At 36.2% G+C, this 20,409-nt stretch overlaps 1 protein-coding gene across 1 annotated transcript; it reads left to right on the top strand.

The window, feature by feature from the left end:
• The first annotated feature begins 12,599 nt into the window (after positions 1-12,599).
• LOC133800449 (1-acyl-sn-glycerol-3-phosphate acyltransferase BAT2, chloroplastic) lies at positions 12,600-19,583 on the top strand. The gene is made up of 8 exons (XM_062238407.1): positions 12,600-12,800; positions 14,376-14,536; positions 15,460-15,532; positions 16,704-16,898; positions 16,994-17,400; positions 17,524-17,625; positions 17,957-18,256; positions 19,127-19,583. The coding sequence occupies exons 2-7, from the start codon at positions 14,378-14,380 to the stop codon at positions 18,173-18,175; spliced, it is 1,155 nt and encodes a 384-aa protein (XP_062094391.1). The 5' UTR covers positions 12,600-12,800; positions 14,376-14,377; the 3' UTR covers positions 18,176-18,256; positions 19,127-19,583.
• Positions 19,584-20,409: the final 826 nt, after the last annotated feature.

The following is a 20,409-nucleotide window of genomic DNA, read 5'->3' as shown; positions in this document are numbered from 1 at the left end:
CATTTTTGGATCCCATGTAACTTTTCTATAATTTTAATGAATGTTTAAACCTTTTTATGAAAGTTTTATTAAATCTCCAGAATTAAGAAGATGGAACATGGGGAATTTATTAATATTGATAAAGAAAGTTCTTACAAGATTACAGGCTTGACAGGTTGAGATTGGTAATGCATCCAGGCCCAATCTGGCGAAACTCGAAGAAGAGGCTGAAGTGCGAAAATACTCTAATGAATGCCTACTCCCAAAAGAAATTCTTTGGAGGCAAAAGTGTGAATCTTTAAATTAACTTAATCAAACTTTTTGGTCTAAAATCTCGATTAGTGAGTTAATTACACATTTTAAAATCACTTGGTAACAACTCTAGGGTAGTAGGGCATTACAGAAGCCAATTATAGGACCTCATTTATATAAGTCTATATGCATGCTCCCTATAAATATATATTTTAAAAACAATATACATAGTACAAAGCATAAAACCATACAAGCATGTGAATGTTACAGAGATATGTAAATACAATAATAAAATCATTAGAGTACTTACAAGATGCGTAGCGGAACAATGACTACACCATTTGAATTCCCTAACATTTTGTCCTTGTTGAATGTTAGGTATTGCAAGGAATCCAAACCGCTTTGAAACAAGACCACAGTCTTCCAAGTCATTCTCTAAAACAACCTAGTATTTGTGTGGGCAAGTCTCAACACATGAGAAGAGAATTTCGAAAGAAAAAGCTAAGAGAGTATGGGCAGCTAGGTATAAAATATTATGAATGAATTTTTACCTTGTCAAATTCATCTGACCTAATGCATTCTATAACACTAGTATATATAGGCAATTAGCTAGGACATAAAATAGGTTTTAGTTACCCATTTTATTTTAATTATTTAATAATTATAATTAATTAAATACTTGTCAAAATTAACTAATTATAATTTTGACCTTTATTTAATTTATTTTATTAATATTAATATCAATCTATCAATATTAACAAAATTGTCTCAATTAGCTATAATACTATCTTTTTTAGACTTTGCAATAAAATCATCAAAGTTTCTTCTATTTCTTTTCTCACAAAATATCAATAAATAATTTAACATTATTTATTCCCATTGAATTAGTCAATATGATCTTTTTATAATTAATAATTAAATTAATTATTCAAGACTACTAGGTTCATTTTGATAAGAGATGACATGGCGATCATGGATTCATGAACTCGAGCTCCAATAAGTTACCGTGAGTTTATTATAACAAATAATTTCACTACCTTATTAATTCCTCGTGACTCCACTATAGACTCAGAATTGCACTCTTGAATTCATAGAACGTTTTACACCAAACGTAAATATGTTATCCATTTTTATAACCATAACCATCAATTCAATCATCTATAGATGATCTACTAATGAGACGGGTGAAAATTACTGTTTTACCCCTCATTGGTATTTTATCCTTAACTCCCACAAAGTTCCTTGTAAATGATGCTTCTGTAAATTTAATTACAGAAATGAGTACTCTATCATTTAACACTTGAACCAAGTTATAAGGAAATCATCGTTTCACTTCTTAAACAGAATCTATAGATTTCACATCTATGATAAATACTCTCACTCAATTATACTACCAAATCTCCAATATGTAAGTATGAGCTAGTCCGTAGGGTAAGCTAGTAATGAACAAATCAAAAGACTTGAATAATACAATTAATAAGATATTAATCACTCATAATTATGATTGAATTGACCTATGGTTAACGTTGTGATATGATTAGATTAGATAATAATGATACTTACTTACCTTGTCAATAATCAATATCGGTCCAGTCCAATGTAACAAAATACATCCAATCTTATATACTTGTTCAATGTCCTGGATATGACATCACACCAGATGTGTAAGTAAATCTTATCGTAGATTACCCAATCAGTAAAAATCCAGTGTACTGATTTAATCTTAGGACAAAATGCTTTTGAAAATATAATTACAATTATAATCTACTGTGACCCAGTCAGTATAATTGTAACTATACATATGTTCGAGATTTTATAAATGTTTGTATTAATAATAATTAATCATCTAATAAAACATGTAAACAACACAATTTGATTGAACAAAATGATTTCTACTATTTTATTGATAATGAATTAATTACATAAGAAATGTGGTTTTATATAAGGGCATAAAATCCAACATCTTGAACTAGTAAATCATCGTCTTTTTATATCTTTATAATTAATGTTTTGCATGTTAATGGATCCGATTATTTAAAATTTGTTTAAATAATTTTTTTTGAAATCTCTAGGTGCTTTCCACTGCCCACATGGTAAAGAGTTACCGACAATTACCAACTTCCTTCTCTTCAAGCAGCTCTTGAAATTTGATGTCGTTTACTGCCACGTGTTATCTTCAAATGCCACATCACCATGTTCAATTTTTGGGTCAAACACATTTCGTTCTTATTATCGTTACCATTCTTCCGTTTTTAATATCGACACCCAAATGGGACCTTAAATATTTTATAACTAAATTAAAATTAACAATTTGTCAAAAAAAAAAAGAAAAAAAATAATAAACAAACTAACAAATATTAAAAAATTCAAAAAGTAATTAAATAAATGCAATTTTTTTTAGGAAAATTTGATTTTTAATGCAATAAGTGACACTCCGTTTGAAAAATACCTTATCCCTATAAGTCTCTCGTTTTGGTCCTACTAATGCCGTTACTACCCAAAATACCCCTGACATAATTTTCCCTCTCTTTTTCTCATAGTCTTCACTCTCTATCTCTTATTTCCCTCTCTATCTCTCAAACTCTCGTACACACAAAAAAAAGCCAGCCACCATTAATTTGCATTTCGGATCTAGGGGCAAGTTGTGAGTCCTTTCAAGTTAAGAAACTTCATTTTGGATTTCAGATCTAGGGGAAAAAATCGTATGGGTAAGTATATATTTGTTATATGTAGTGAGGAAACTTGTCTGGTTACATTACTTGTCTTATTTCGAACAGATCTGTGTATGCCTTCATGTTTTATTGCAATTTTTCACGGAATGAATTTTGGATACTTCGTGCGTTTTTTTCTGGATTTTTTTCCTACCTCGATGAGTTTCGATGAAACTCGATAAGTCTCGATGTGTTGCATGCATGCTGGCTCGATGGTCCTCGATGGACCTCGATGTGCCTCGATAGTGTTAGGATGTTAGTACCTCGATGGTACTCGATTGTACTCGATAAAACTCGATACGTGTAGTATACGAGTTTAATTGGATTTAATAACTCGATGGTACTCGATTGTACTCGATAAAACTCGATAGGTGTATAAGAGTTTAATTGGATTTAATAACTCGATTGTAATCGATTGTACTCGATAAAACTCGATAGGTGTATAAGAGTTTAATTGGATTGTTTGCCTCGATTGTACTCGATAAAACTCGATAGGTGTATAAGAGTTTAATTGGATTGATTGCCTCGATAGTCCTCGACTGTACTCAATAAAACTCGATATGTGTGACCTCGATAGGACTCAACATATATCGATAGAAATCGATATTTTCTATTTTATGTTGTAGTTTAACTTTTTGACCTTTTTTGTTTTTTGTTTTTTTTTTTTGCAGATTCGACTGTTTCCGTATTTGTTGCATTCAAGGGTGTTTGGGAACTCGAAAATAGGGATTGGATTTTCAGAGATGCTGAAAATCAAGTTCTGCCCGTGGAGAATGGTGTGGCATATGAGCAACTGCTTGACATTCTGTACGATGAGCTTGAAGTGGATAAATGTGTGCATGACTTGAAAATTGAGGTCCCGTACACATGCCTATCACAATCCGTCAAACCTACCGTTATAAAAAATGATAGGCATGTGCGTGCATTCATTGGGTTAGCATCGAAATCTGTAGAGAAGCTCATTCCTCTATGTGTCACATTGATTAAGAAGGGAGGTGTAAGAAATGCATCGGCTTCTGCCAGTGTTAATAAAGAAGTTCGATTTGAAGAGAACATTTCTCCTCCATGTCATGGTTTCAAAGGAACTCAAGGTGATGTTGGAACATGTGTTCCCGAGACTAATCCGGACGTCATAGTCCATGATGATATCCCGGTTAGAGATCCTTCATATGTGCATGACACGGCGGAGTACGATCCCTATGGCTACGAACCTTATCTCAACGACGATCCTGTTGCTGATGCAATAGATCTTGGTGGGCCAGATGTTAGGGCAGATTTTCCAACACAGAGTTCAGATGTTATGGTAGATGAGGAGCGTAGAATAGAAGACCGGCAAACACTTGGGACTAGCAGTAGTCGTCCAGGTCCAAGTAGAACCGATGATAGTTTTAGATGGAGTTCTCCATTGGACTTAGGTGAAGATCGTAGAACATAGAGTGCTCCCATGTTCACCAAAGAGGATATAGAGGCCTCACATCAACATCATTCCTCAACCAGCAAAGCTTCAGGAGAATTGCACCTTGGGAAGTTCTTTCAGAACAAGCTTGAATTGAAAACCAAAGCATCCATATTTGTGATGAAGAATAATTTTGAGTTTATGGTGAAGAAATCTAGGACTGATGTGTGGTACATTACCTGCAAGGATCCTGATTGTGGTTGGAGATTGAGGGGTAAGAAAAAAATGCGATCTGAAATGTTCGAGATTACTGTATACAACGAAGTACACACTTGCTCATAAGAAATTCGAGATAAGGACCACCGTCAAGCATCACCGTGGGTTGTTGGACACCTAATCAAGAGGAAATTTGCTACCAATGGTACTCGGTACATGGCAAACAACATAAGGGAGGACATGAAGCACCATTTTGGGGTTGAAATGAGCTATGAGAAGGCGTGGAGATGTAGAGAAAAGGCTCTTATGTATGTCAGAGGGACACCTGAGGAATCATACTCCAAGTTACCTGGATACCTGTGTTAGTTGGAGCATAAGAACCCAGGTACAATTACTGATTTTGTAGCAGAAGATGGTCATTTCTTGTATTGCTTATTTTCCCTCGGTGTTTCTAGGTGTGGTTTCCAGTATTGTCGTCCTGTAATTTGTGTGGATGGCACATTCTTGAAGAATAAGTATGGTGGCCACATGCTCTGTGCTGTTGCGTTGGATGCAAACAACCAGTTGTTTCCAATTGCGTTTGCATTGGTGGACAGTGAGAACCATAACTCTTGGACTTATTTCATGAGAAAATTGAAGGAAGCCATAGGGGACGTTGAGAACCTTGCTTTTGTATCGAACAAGCATAGAAGCATTAATCATGCTTTGGAGCTTGTGTTCCCAGATGCGTATCACGGTGCATGTTACCATCATATCTGTATGAATGTTGTGGCAAAATTCAAAACTGACAACGTGCAAGACATCATGGGGTGTACAGCGTACGCATTTCGAAGAACGAAATTTCACAAGTTCTTTGACAAGATTAAGGTAATTGATCCGCCCATTGCTCAATATCTAGAGGGAATTGGCTTTGAAAGGTGGAGTAGTGCTTATTTTCCTGGTAACCGATACAATATCATGACGAGTAACTATGCAGAAAGCTTTAACAATAAGACCAAGGAGGCAAGGAGCTTTCCAATCGCCACTTTTCTTGAATTCATAAGATTCACTCTTCAGTCTTGGTTTGCAGATAGACGTGAAAGAGCTGCAAAAGCAACAACTGTGTTATCACCTGAGATGGAAAAAGATTTGAAGCATATAGGTGATAAAGCAATCTTTTTAGATGTCCAAGTCCTTGGTCATCACAAATTTCTTGTGGTCGATGGTAATGGTGATGGTGAGGTGAACTTGGCCACAAAATCATGCTCTTGTGGCATGTTCCAAACCATTGGGATACCCTGTGTACATGCTTTTGCTGCAACCAGAAAAAGAAGCATACACATTTACTCATTGTGTTCCCCTTACTATAGAATCGAGGCATTGAAGGACACTTATAAAGATACTATTTACCCTGTTGGAAACGAGGATGAATGGGTAATCCCTGATCACATCAGAGATACAGTTGTTGGTGTCCCCACTAAGAAAACCCCTATAGGAAGGCCCAGGAAACAGAAAGTGGGTAGGCGAAAGACAAATCGCTATGCTTCACGCGGGGAAAAGATTGTCAAGCCATGTAAGTGTAGCAGATGTGGTGGTAGTGGACACAATAGGAAGTCATGTAAGGCTAGGATTTAAAATATTGTGTTATGTAATTATTTAATTGATTTTGCTGCATTTATCATATGGAATACTTCGTCTAATACTTTGTGTGTTTGGATGTCGAGGCAGACACATTATGTGAATTTAATATTTTTTTATTTAATAACTTTTTCAAAAAATATTGTTTGGAAAAAAATAATATACAAAACTAACTATATGGTATACTATACAAGATGTGTAAGACAAAAATGTAAAGAGCATCACGGGGACAAATTCTGATAGAACAGGTCCACACACCACTTGGTCCTGAAATGCTGGATGTTCTCATCGATAACAGTATCGAGTGGTAGCATGGCAACCAGATGCTCAATATGTTTGATGGAAAACATACCACAATCCCCACTGCATATAATCGATTTTGTGTCAATAGAAGATAAAAATAACTTTAATTTTCAAATTTCAAAATCCACTAATTAAATAGGGGAATACCTTGTCTTAGTCTGAGGACACTCCTCTGGAGGAATACGACAATATGAGAAAGGCTTTGCATTTTGCTCAGGATATACCTGGAGGTCCTCGTGGTCATCAAACATGCCAGAACACCATAACAACGAAGGCAACAATAAGCACCAAGGCTTGATCGCTTCCTCCATCAGAGTGGGACTGAGCACGCTATGGTTGGAATCATAAACGTTGATGCACCACGTTGGAATGGAGACTTCAATGGCGATCCAATGTGCGGCTTTCTCGACGTGCAAGGCAAAATATACTTCACTCACATTTTGCCATGATACAAGGAATTGATTATCATCGCCCTTCAACATTCTCAGCACATCGTCGTCCCATGTATACTTAGTGTCGGTCTCTCTGAAATGATTCCAATGACCTAGGCACACCTGGGGGAAGGTGGTTGTAACGACCCAAAATCGCTAATAAGGCTTAAGGGCCTTGATTAGTGTGCCAGGAGGGCATGATGGGATTTATGTGTGACTTTGATGAGTTAAATACATGGTTATAATTTAAAGCGTGTTATGTGACTATTTGATTATTTGAGATGCATGACTATGTATATTAGTATGCATGTAGGCCCGGATCGTGTTAGAAGGGCATAATTGTAATTTTGGCCATGTTGGGCATAATTGTATTGATATGTGATAATTGTATTCTGTGAATTGTACCACGTGAGTGTGGTGTTATTGTTGTGATGCACGTGTCGAGACGGTCCTAGAGAGCTAGTCAACTTAAGGGTCACAACGAGATTTCTATACCCGGCTCGGGAGGAGCCTAGGGGTACTTTGGGAATTTTATGGTTAAGGTTAAGATTTAGCGGGTATGGTTATTAGTGATTTAGTAACCTGGGTAACCGTTAGTTACTGCTGAGAGTAACAAGTTAGGTGAAAGAAATGGTAGAATTGCAATATAAGAGAAAGGACTAGAGTGCCCTTGAGGTGTGGTTAGCAAAGGGTTTTGATGAAGGGGTAAAATGGTCTTTTGGCTAGGAAATTGGTATATTGCAGCTGGGTATAAGGGGTACACGGTTTGGGGACTTAGTCATTTGATGCTTTGAAATTTGAAGAGAAGACAATGGAGAGGGAAAAAGCTAGGGCATGAAGAAGAAGAAGGGAGCTGAAAACTTGAGGACTTAGGGGATGAACCAAGGAAGCTTAAGGTTGGATTCTTCATTCAAGGTAAGGTTCTATGCAATTTTAAGGTTTATTTCTGTTGTGGTTTAGGAATTTGATGCATGGTTTAAGCTTTTCAAGCTTTGGTTTATGTTTTTGGTTTATGGGTTTAGATTTCTTAAGTTGAGATTAAATGGGTGGATTTGGAGTATGATTGTGTTATTGAGTTGGGATATGATGTTTATGGGTTGGTGTATGGTCTATTTGATTTTTGGAATTGGTTTTGGGGCTTAGGTAATTGTTGGGATGATTTGGAGGGGTTTAAGTTCGGGAAAAACGCAAGAGAAAACCCAGTTTTTCTGGGTTCGCGAAGGAGCGCCGCGGCCCTTGCGGGTAGCGCCGCGGCGCTACGCCTTTTTTCAGGATGGGAAAAATTGCATTTTTCAGCTTTTGCTCCGGGGGTTCGGGGGATGTTTCCGATGAACTGTTTTAGGAATTTGGGAGTCCCGAGAGTGTGGGATTGGTCCCGGGAGGCGGTTTTTGATTTAATTAGTGTTGAGGGATATTTCTTGTGTGTTGTGACTAGGTTATTGGTGAGGCTCGTGCTAGAGGACCGTGCTTGCGGCTTCAGTGCATCAGGAGGCTCGGAATGCAGGTAAGAAAACCGTAACACCCAAGATTAGGGCATGGCCCCACTGTGTGATTGTAGGGCGTGGCCCCAGATTATATTATGTGCAAATGTTTAACCTTAAATGAATCATGATGTGTGTGAATGATTATTTCGAATGTACTATATGTGTGATTATGATGAAATGAACGGCAAGGGCCGAGTACGGCGTAGGCCGGGGCGGCCGTGGGCCGAAAGTAACACCTAGCACATGGGATGCTATAATCAGGGCGGGGCCCGGTGGATACATGTGTTATGTTATATTCAGGGTGGGACCCAAGGGATACATGAGTTATCCTCGCGGTGAGAACCGAAACCCCAGGCTTCGGTAAGGCCTCTGGGGCGGCATGGCCGTGCTTGTTTATTATGATGGTTTTCCTATTTGTCAGTGAATTATGCCAGCTATTTGATTTGCATATGTTATGTGTTATTTGGGTTTTCTTGCTGGGCTTCGGCTCACGGGTGCTCCGTGTGGCAGGTAGTTGCAAGGACTGAGTCAACCAACCATGAGTACGGAGAGCGTGAAGCGACGCGTACATGTTTGGCCTGCCCGACTGCTTTGGTTGGGGGTTTATTCAAAAATGGCTGTAATAACCTATGATTTTATGATTTCTCAACTGTAACCTTATTTCAAAAATGTAATTAGTTTTCAAACCTTATTTTGGGATCCCAAATGTTTAATAATAGAAGTTTTAATGAAACGACACATTTTCTAAGATTACAGCCTTAACTTTTAACTAGTCACACTTTTGTTTCAAAACCTCGGTTAGCGAGTCCATTGCACACTGTTTTGTCTTAAAACTCACTTAGTAACAGCTCTAAGGAAGTAGGGCGTTACAGTGGTGTTCATGATCACAGCATCTTGCCGAAATGCAGCATGGTAAAAGTGGTGTCGGCAGTGTAGCATGTGCAAAGCGGCATCAATATGCTAAAAAAGCATAAAAATTCGTTAGTACCATCCATATATTTTAAGATTGAATTGAAAACATGAATGTAATTTACATACCGAATCCCAAGGCCAAGTCTGGACTGTGTGCAACTGTAAGAACCATGCCACACCGTGCATCCCAGTATACACGTTGCGGTCTCTCTTATTGTCGATCTTCCCGACGATCCACCTATGGAAGCTCTTCTCCTGCTGTGGGTCACACTTCCTCAGTGGTTCAGCAACTAGCCCTTATTTATCTAGTCTGATCTTCTTTGTTGGGTCGGTGAAGTCATCAAAACGCTTGGCCCTGCGTTTTTTCCTGACAACTTCAAGGCCAGCTGCCTCCTCGGGCTGTAGTACTCGTACACTGGGACTGTCAGCATCACTGGGAGCTACAGATGTCTGGGCCTGTGGAGTGGAGGGTTGATCACCGCGCTCATAGTCTGCAGGCAAGATATCAGACTCTGTATCTGATTTTACGTCAGTGGATCGACCTGAGACCAGTGAAAGCAGCTGCGCCAACTGAGCCATGATCGTGGTCTGATTCTGTAGTAAGGTTGCCTGGCCCTCCTCAACCCTCTTGAGCCTCTGCAGAAGTTGCTCATAATCAGGCTGGGCAACCTGACTAGATGAAGCTGCACATGCCTGTGAAGTGCCCTCATCAACCCTCAGGACATCCTCATAAAAAATGGAGGCTTCCTTTGCAACTTCTGCTAGCTTCTCTGCTCCTTCTCAGGTACCACTACTTCATCCACTGCAGTCCCAGCCTCCAACTCAGGGAATAACCTGGAATCAACTTCTGGGAGGCTATTGTAGTAGACTACCTCACCGGGACGTGGCTTCAGCATGGAAAATACCACTAACTGCATAGTTGAATAACATGTGTCAGAAAAACTTTAATAAAATAAATCGTTAAAGCATTAATTTGTGACATTTAACAAGATAAAATGGAACTTACTCGACGATTGGCGAATATAGGAGCCAACAGAGCTGTCGAAATAGTGATATCATTCTTCGTAGCCCAGCTGAGCATCCTGGGAATCTGATTCCCACTGTTCTCACCGAACTTACTCCCGAGAGAAGGCATGGCCTCAAAAGCCGAGTAAAGAAGCGCGGGTGCATAGCAAGTGAAACTATACTTTGCCTCCTTCTGTGTTTTTGCTTGACCCTTTCTTCTTCTCCTCATAGTGTTTCAATTGCTTCTTCTGTCCTTTTGAAGGCCTTTGCTAACCTTCTTAAATGAAAACTTCCCCCAAGGATACTTGAAAAAGTAATCAATATCCTCAACCATCCTCAGGGAATCTCCCCATATCGTTGTTGTCTTCTCTGGGCCATTCAGTACCCCCTCTATCAAATAGCACAAACCCAGCTTAAATGCATCTTCTGGGTTTGTGGAGGCCTTCAATGCATCTTCCAACTGACCAAAACTAACCTTCGAATCACCATTAAAATATTCCTAGATGATCCGATCACTTGAAATATGCTCTTTCAATTCATCTGGGGACAGTGATTTCCCAACATTTAGCCCAGTAACTAGGGCAAACTCTGCAATACCAAATCTACACAAAGTGTTGCTCAGGTAGAACTGACCCTCTTCAGGCTTCTTACTTTCTACCTTACGCAACATTAGCTGATGCAGCAGAACCCCAGAAAAACTAAACAGTTTTGCCTTAAAGAACTGTCCCAACGGGCATGCTTGTGCCCTTTCAATAAGACCATGCCTCTTAAAGTGCTCTATAAGGGTATCCAAGTAAGCACTACCCCTATAAGTGACACGGCCAGGAAAGTGTTTCTCCAATGGCACAATAAGTTCAGGCATCTGGAAAAAAAAACAAAAAAAATGTTAAAAATGTAAAACAATCTGGTAATGCAGTTACTATCAAGGCAGAAACAATCGAGTTCTATCGAGTCTTATCGATGCCTATCGAGGTGGATTCCAAAATCACAAAGAATAATATAATCGGGTTACTATCGAGTCTTATCGAGGCCTATTGAGGTAAGGCAAAAAAACCAAAGTCTAGTCATATCGAGTCTTATCGAGGCCTATCGATTCCTTTCGAGAAGGGTTCTAAAAATCCCAAAGCCGTGTATCATCGAGTCCTATCGAGGTAGGTTCTAAAAATTCCCAAAGCCGTGTATCATCGAGTCCTATCGATTCCTATCGAGGTAGGTTCTAAAACTTCCCAAAGCCGTGTATCATCGAGTCCTATCGAGGTAGGTTCTAAAAATTCCCAAAGTCGTGTATCATCGAGTCCTATCGATTCCTGTTGATTCCTATCGAGGCACAGTCTAATCCATTCCTCATCCTATACTATCGAGTCCTATCGATTCCTATTGATTTCTATCGAGTTTCATGAAAATATCGAAAAAAAATCCAGATTTCTTCATTGTCAGCCTCGATTTATCCTATGAACAAAAATCAACAAAAAAAACCAGGCACATACACATATTGCAGATTAAAAAAGAAAACCCTCACCTTCACTTTCTTTGAGGTTGTTTCCTAAAAATTTGGTTGCCTTGCTCGACATTTTCTCCTTCACCTTCTCCGATCGTCAAGTCCGACCTTTGGGAGCCCTTGTTCGTGTTCGTGGAAGACAATGAAGGTTGGGTTCTACGGATTCAATCGAGGCCTATCGATTTCAAAGTTTGCTTGGTTCGGGTATTTTGGGAGAGAATACGGAGAGTTTGAGAAAATTATGCCAGGGGTATTTTGGGTAGTAACGACATTAGTAGGACCAAAACGAGAGACTTATAGGGATAAGGTATTTTTCAAACGAAGTGTCACTTATTGCATTAAAAATTAAATATCCCTTTTTTTAATATTCTTTTTTTTTACAATTTTTTTAATATTCTTAATATTTACTTATTTAGGTTATAAATTTAATGTAGCCATTTCTTTTTTAATAAAAATTTAACATAGCATTAATACATTACTTAAAATCAAATTTTAAACATAATTTTCTAAAAAAAGAAGTTATTTAGTGAATAAGCCAAAAACTATTTTGTTATAAAATTGTGTGACAAAACCAAATAGTACATATTGATACATAAACTAATTTTTTTTAGAGAATTACAGTCTATATCAATACATATATTATTGTGTGAGACTGGAGTTGCCCCATGATCAGTCATTCCCTTATATTTTTATTTGTTTTTTTTTTTATAAGCAGAAAAAATAGAATTTCTCTGTCTGATATTTACGGTCAATATTTATTAAGAAAATAACTAATAAAATAGTTTTGGGTAATTATCAAGTAATCCTAAAACTGACAAAAAAAAAAAAAAATTGGGACTGTATAGTAAAGATGTCCCTCTGAATCTGATTCTCCAGTTCGGTTTATACATCTCTTTCGGCGACATCTCCTTCTCCGCACACGCCTTTCTTCTTCGTCTCCATCGGCAAGAACATCGGTTCTCCTTTTTGGACCGCCATTAAAATCCACTAACAGGGGTAACTTTTTTTTTAAAGGCTTTCTGTGAAATGATGGTGCCTTTTCCTTCACTTTCTCCCTTTGCATGTTTTTTTTCCCTGTTAATTTTCTGTTGTGTTTTGCAAGTTACAAAATTCTTGTTCTTCAAATTTAATTCGAGAAGATTCCTTTTACTATGAGATGTGTTAAGAAAAGGAATTTATAAGCTGGGTGGCTATGAATAATACCAGTGCATAATCTGTAACTTCATGTAATTGTTATTATTTTGTTTCTTCCGACCCGGTACTTAGAAGACCTAATTGGGTTTTGTGTTTTAATATCAAGGGGAATAAAATCATGGTTTTGATTGGCATTTGTATTGGAGCTTTTATTGGTTTGATGCTTTGTTTTCATTCAGGCGTGTTTGGAAACAATCGTGTAAGTAGGTTTAGGGTTGTGATTACATATCTGAATAATTACAATATATTAATATATAAGGTGTATTTAGAATTGAAGTGGTAATTATTTATGAATTATTAATTTATTGTATTTGTATATTTGTCAAAATAATTAGTAATTACACAAAAAACATATTATATAATAAATATTTTAAAATTGAATGTAATTAGTAATTACACCAAATTCCCAGAAAATCTAATTGGAATCTTTCAATTACCTCCCATTACATAGTTAATACCAATAGTTAACATCAATTACATGATTAGACAAACACGCTAATACGTTACACTCCAAATTAAATAATTATTTTGAATTATACTTAGGTCCAGTTATAGAGTGGCTTTTCAAACGCGCAAACTTTAAAGACATGCAAGATATGCTTTGATATGAGAGATTGAGAGAATGTAGAGGAGTTGGTAGAGTACTTTGTTGGATACGAGAGATGAGAGAATGTTAGAGGAGTCACGAGTTTATGTTTTAGGAAGATTCATGAATTTTGGGATGGTTTTCCAAACTATTAGTCTCGTTATGTTCGCTTTACTATCATTGTGGGTAATATGTATGTTGAAGTTTAAATTTTACTGGCTTAAGACTCAAACCAAATTGCTGTCTTTGTTTTTAATTTTGTAAAGAATTGCTAAATTGAAAGCTGTGTACTATGGACTTTGAAAGTATTGTTTTTAGTCCAAATACAGATTGTGTATTTTTTTTTCTTTTAAAACTCTGTATTGAAATTTTACTAACTTGGTGATACATCATACTGATAATAAATTTTGTTTATTTTCTAATGTTCATTTAAACACAGAATAACTTTTAGTCTCACAATTCTTCCTCAGTGTTAATTAGCTCTTATTCTTTCATTTTTTTTTCTTGTACTTATGTTCATTTTAAAAAGTTCCATTTCTTAAGAAACAAATTTATTTTAAGTTTCATGTATCTACTTAGTGCTCATCCGCGTTGTTACATTCATTTTTTTACTTCTGTACTTGTATATTGTTTGTTTCTATTTTCTCTTGTCATTTGTAGCTTTGGACTTTATGTTTTGCTTCTATTATATTCTTGTCATCTAATCTTTTCTCTCTTTCATCAATTACAGCTTTTGAGAACAATTTTCCATCTTTTTCTTACAGCATTTGGGCATGTGTTTCTGTTTACAGGGATGGAAAGTGGTTCCTCCACATATGGCACTATGTCTTTATTGTGTGGTCAAGGGACATTCTTGCCTTCCAAGACATTACTGAGGCGGATGTCTTTTAAATTAAAATCAGAACCTCAGCTGGACCTTTGCCATGGTCTTGTTTCTCTTCAGTCTTCTCAGGTATGCTAGGACAGAAGAGCAGAATTTCAAGGAATCCTATCCTCTTTCGCCCTGATTTGATGAACCTTCTTGTGTCTTGTCCAAAAAATAAATAACACTTTTGGAAGCCCCAAGTGAACAAGGACAATGTCTCAGCATAAATATATTTATGAACTGAAACTAGATTTAAGGAGTATGATTTTCCTACCTTGAACTGAAAAAACCCTTCCATGTATGTAAAGCTCACGTCACCCTTTATACCATAACAAACAAGCAAGGAGATAAAAGTCTTGTTTGTTTATTGTAGAAAATATTGAATATTAAGCATTTACTTAGTATCTTTCCAAAAAGGAAACCAAGCTGAATTATGAGAAAGTTACTATAATTAGATTATTTAGTTTTAGGCTAATTCATTTACCCTAGAATATCTGCAATTAATCTAGAATATTTGGTATTAAATACTAGATTTGTTTATACCTGTACAGTGCCTATTTAAAGGCCTTATTCTCTATCAATAAAGATTATCAAAGGCTAATTTTCCACATCTATGATCACTTTTTACCAGTGTTGCCATACTGTCACCCTTACCATATTGCAAAATGTCATGATTTATTATTTAAGTATGATTTTTACTCTCAGATTACAAAAGGTAGAAAACTTGGCAGGGAGAGTGAAAACTCCAATATGGTATTATGATGTGAAAACTCACAAAAGCTTGCTGATTTTGATTTGAATGGTCAACTTATGTTAAGCATGTTTGGGGTGCAACTCATACCCTCCCAAACCAACTTCCCAACCCAGTTTTTGTCTTAGACCTGGCTCAGACTTGCCTTTTTTCTTTTAATTCTCATGTGGAACTTGTGTAGTGATTCATTCTTATACAGCAACTGCTTCCGTAAAAAAATTTCTTTATAATGGAATTGATCACTTCCCACTTCATGCAGGTGTTTACTTGTAAGGAACTCTATGTTGGGGGCTCTTCACATAAAAGGCTCACTTTGAGTTATTCAAATTTTTGTAAGTGAAGGCATCCTTAGTATGTCATCTAACCACTGTTTTCTTGCTCCATGCTTGCGTGCGCTTCTGCTCTGTTTTATTGATATTTTTGTATTTGTCACTCTAGAATGCGGGATTCTCAGTTGCTTGTGTAGTATAACTAAAAAAAATCCAGCATATTAAAGATTGTGTGAAATTTTAAATTTCATTTGCTGAAAACAATATTAATGTGCTAACCTGTTTCACATTTCTCATCATAGTTATGATGACTGCTCTGGCTGCACATCAGTTGAATTACAAATGATTAATATTATTTGAGTTCTAGGCACAACTAAGAAAAGTTAAATTTTAAGCTTCTCTTCGGGCTTCTGTGGCAAAGAATTAAGGATCCCCCCTTTTCTTAATTTATCTTGGATGGAAAAATTTATCTTTCCTAGATTTTGTTCATTTGGTGAATTTATTATGGCTTTCTTCAGGAGCCTATCTTATCCTCCTTTCTGTATTCTCTTTCTCAGTCAATAAAGATTTTGTTTCCTATATAAATATATATAAAAAAAATTGTTTAGGGACCCTGACCACTTGCTACTGAAAATTTATCTTTTTGAATTCTGACTGTAGCTTGAAGGGAAAATTATGGTTGTTACATTCTGTATTTTGCACCTCCAATTTCCTGGGGTTGGCAACAAGAACAGCGTCAGCACCTAAAAAATTGATAGAAGATTCTTATCTCAGAAAGAAAAAATGGTGAAATAATGTTTATTTTTGCTAATTAAAGAAACAGGCTTTAACTTTAAGGTTTAATACTTATTTCCTGATAAGGTAAGTATGATAAAAGTAATACTAATATGTTCTTGACTAAAAGCCTAAAACCATATTGTCCTGCGTAACTGTACCAAAATGTCATTGTGATTTTTTTCTCCGTAAAGTAGGTTATTATACTATATTGTAGTTGGCTTAGCTTAAGAGGAGTAATTCTAATGATCAGGCACGTGGTTTGCTCTCGCAAGGTCTGATGTTCAAGTTCTTGCTACAGTTTACTTGTTCCCAGATATTGTAGAGTTAGGCGGGAGCATAGTTAATGAAAATACTACAACGTAGTTAAATAGTTTCATTCAATACAATTCTCTCTTTAATTCCTCTTATCAATTCTGTAACTTATCAATACTATTATTATTCTCCCTTTCTGCTACAGATGCTCACAATACATATCTATGTATTCCAAGGAAGCATGACATTGTATCGCGGTGTTATTCTGATAAACAGGAGAAACTTAACATACCACATTATGATGTGACAATGAAAAACCGAGATAAGATCCCCAGGCATGTAATTATGAGATCTGAACTTACTGGAACTGGCATTCCTGAGGCTGCTTCCCCATTAACAGGTTTTTCGATAGCTTTCTTTTGGCTCAATTTTCTTTCTACAATCTGTAGTTGTAATTCTCATCTGTTTTCTTATTGATATTTTTTGTAAATGCAGACATCAGTCTGCGCTCAAAAGTTAGAGGGATTTGCTTCTATGCTGTTACTTCTGTAGTCGCAATTTTTCTGTTTGTGCTGATGCTGGTGGAGCATCCTTTTGTACTCTTGTTGGATCGATACCGAAGAAAAGCTCATTATTTTATTGCTAAAATGTGGGCAAGTTTAACTGTTGGTCCATTTTTTAAGATTACAGTTGAGGGATTGGAGAATTTGCCTTTGCCGGATACTCCAGCTGTTTATGTCTCAAATCATCAGAGCTTTCTAGACATATATACTCTTCTCACTCTTGGTAGAGCCTTTAAGTTCATCAGCAAGACTAGCATATTTCTCTTTCCTGTTATTGGATGGGCCATGTTTCTGTTGGGTGTGATTCCTTTAAAGCGCATGGACAGCAAAAGTCAGTTGGTATTTCTTTCCCTTCTAATCCTAATTGATGATGTAGGAAAAGTGGGATATAGTAAAATTTCTTGTTCTTTAAACTGATATATAGAGTTTCTTTGAATTGAGTGTTTGATTTTTTACATTTAGGACTGTCTCAAGAGCTGCATGGATCTTGTAAAGAAGGGGGCCTCTGTATTTTTCTTCCCAGAGGGAACACGCAGTAAAGATGGAAAGTTAGGTGCTTTTAAGGTGAGATTATGTCTGCTGGTTGTGGTTATTGAAAATTGAGAAACAATGAACTTAAAGGATGAATTTTGTTAGTATTTTTTAGTTTTTAGAGCCATGTAAAGCCTAGTGTAAAGTTTTTCTGTATTAGAAAGCACTCTGATTGTGTGGTTTGAAGGTCTGTGCAATACATCTAGCTGTTTAGAATCACTGAAAGGGTCAACTTCAAGATATTCTCTCTCTCTCTCTCCCTCTCCTTTGTTTTTCTCATTTCTTATGAGAAGAGGTTGCAATTATATAAAGATTCTTGTCGAGTTTTCTGAATTTATTTTCTTCTATTCATGTTAAAATGCAGAAAGGCGCTTTCAGCATTGCAGCAAAAACCAAAGTGCCAGTAGTGCCTATTACTCTTATAGGAACTGGTAAAGTCATGCCTTCGGGAATGGAGGGTATTTTGAATAGTGGATCAGTTAAGGTCATTATTCACAAGCCCATAGAAGGAAGCGATCCACAAGTACTGTGCAATGAAAGTAGAAACATAATTGCAAATGGCCTTCTCAATCATAATGCCTGAGATAGTCACTCCCACTTTTTGTTTGGTCTGGAAGACAGTGCAAAATTTGTATGGTCTGGATTCATGAAATATAACCTCAAGGTGCACACTGTTCTTAAAACCTATATTGTTTTTGTTTGCAATCTGCCGTTTGTACTTGCATCTTGAAATGGATTTTGTAATTCTTCATATGAGAATCATAAAAGAGTAGACTATTCTTTATTGGTCATCTTATAGCCTGGCTTAGGGTGCTTTTTCACATAATTAAGGGAGCAAATCAATAGAAATCAAAAGCTTCTATTAGAAATTTTATCTTTTTAATACTCTAGACCTAGGTCCCTCCATTAGCTTGAAATTTTGTTGATTATGGAGATTGATTTGTTAATTAAATTGTGTGAGTTTTTTTCTTCCGGACTTTGTACGGGAAGGGGTTTTATTTTACTTTTGTTATGTTATTGTGTCTGCTTTATCACACTGCCATTGTATTATGTCCTCATTAATACATGTTTTGTTTCTTTTCAAAATAATAATAAATTATGCGAGTGAGATTACTCTTTAAATATCTTTGTGGATCGTTGATCCAGTTGGTGGTTTATGCCTGTGGGGAAGCATTAAGAAAGACAAAGATAGTATGTATAGAATAAGTTAATGTCTCAGGAAACAATTACAGGAGTTTGCCAAAATGACAACCTTAGTAAATTTAGCAAAATGACCTATCAATTTTACAATGCAACCAAGTGGGTTGCTTCAAGGTTAAATTCATTTTGCAAAAGCCCTTGATAATATTATATCCTCACCCTTTCGTTTCCATACAAATCTTTGTTTATGGGATCAAATATTGCTTCAATTTTAGCCACATTTTAATAGTAATTTCTCATGTAGACTTCCCCATTCCTTGGTTGTTATAAATGAGAATTCTGGCATTTATTCCCTAAGTTTTGGTGATCATTCTTTCTTTATTGACTTGTGCAGTTTCAGATGGGAGTGACTGAAGAAAACGCATCTAAACGTGTCAAAGCCAGTTGAGAAATTCTTTGTTTTATTTCAATAATTTATGAGCAGTAATTTTCTCGGATGGTTAGTGATAGGAACTGGCATATCTTTCTTCTCCCTTTTATATACACCACAACAACAAGGATGGGTCAGTCAACTTACTGGTTCACTGGCTTTTATCAGTTCTGGTCTTTCTGCCTTGATGATTTGTTTGACTTCGTCAATTTGGTGGAGTTGACAAATATATATATATATTTTTATTTATAGGAGTTTCTTAGGTAGTGCTATTACTTTTGCTCCTACTATAGGGTATTTTTTTTATTTTCGGTGCTTAGAGATATTATAACTCAATTTTTTTTGTATGATAGTGTACATAATAATTCTAGTAGGTATTTCACTAATTTTCGGGAAATTTCAAATAATTTACAGTGTTAAATCAGAGTTCAATTAGTTTCACGCGTTATAATTTTTTCAAGTGTTGAAATATCAAACGCTCCTATGGTAGGGGCAAAAGTGATGCCCCTATCTAATAAAATTCCTACGTGTATAAGAATTTTCTTAGGTAGGGGCATCACTTTTGCCCCTACCATAGGGACGTTTTCTATTTTTGGTTCTTGGAGAATATATAGGAAGTTTTTTAGGTAGGTGCATCACTTTTGCCTTTATTGTAGATGTGTTTTCTATTTTTGGTACTTAGATATATTATAACCCTTTTTTTTTTTGGTATGATAGTGTACATGATAATTCTAGTAGGCATTTCGCCAATTTTCAGGAGATTCCAAATACTGTAATCAGAGTTCAATCAGTCTGTTTTTCACGCGTATAAAAAAAATTAGCAACGAGTGAAACTGATTGTTTGGACTACCATTTCGGCACCGTAAATTATTTGAAATTTCTAAAAAATTTGCAGGACGTCTATTATAACTATAATGTACGCCATTATGCAAAAAAATTGGGATATAATTTTTCCAAGTGCCGAAATATCAAACTCCCTTACGGTAGGGGCAAAAGTGATGCCCTGCCTAATAAAATTCCTATATGTATGTTATATTATTTTATAATATGATATTTAGATTAAATAATGTGACAATGAGTGTCACATATTGTAACAAATAAAAGATAAAAGAGAGTTATAATATTTTGATATATGTGAATATTCAAATATGTAACATATTTGGAGTTACAAATTCAGTTACAAATTTGTAACCTCCAAATATTAGCCAATAATGTGTAGATTTGATGTTACACATTTTGATTTGAAT

Source organism: Humulus lupulus, chromosome 9 (genome assembly GCF_963169125.1).
Source record: "Humulus lupulus chromosome 9, drHumLupu1.1, whole genome shotgun sequence".
Lineage (NCBI taxonomy): Eukaryota > Viridiplantae > Streptophyta > Magnoliopsida > Rosales > Cannabaceae > Humulus > Humulus lupulus.
This window is presented reverse-complemented; position numbering and strand designations above follow the sequence as displayed.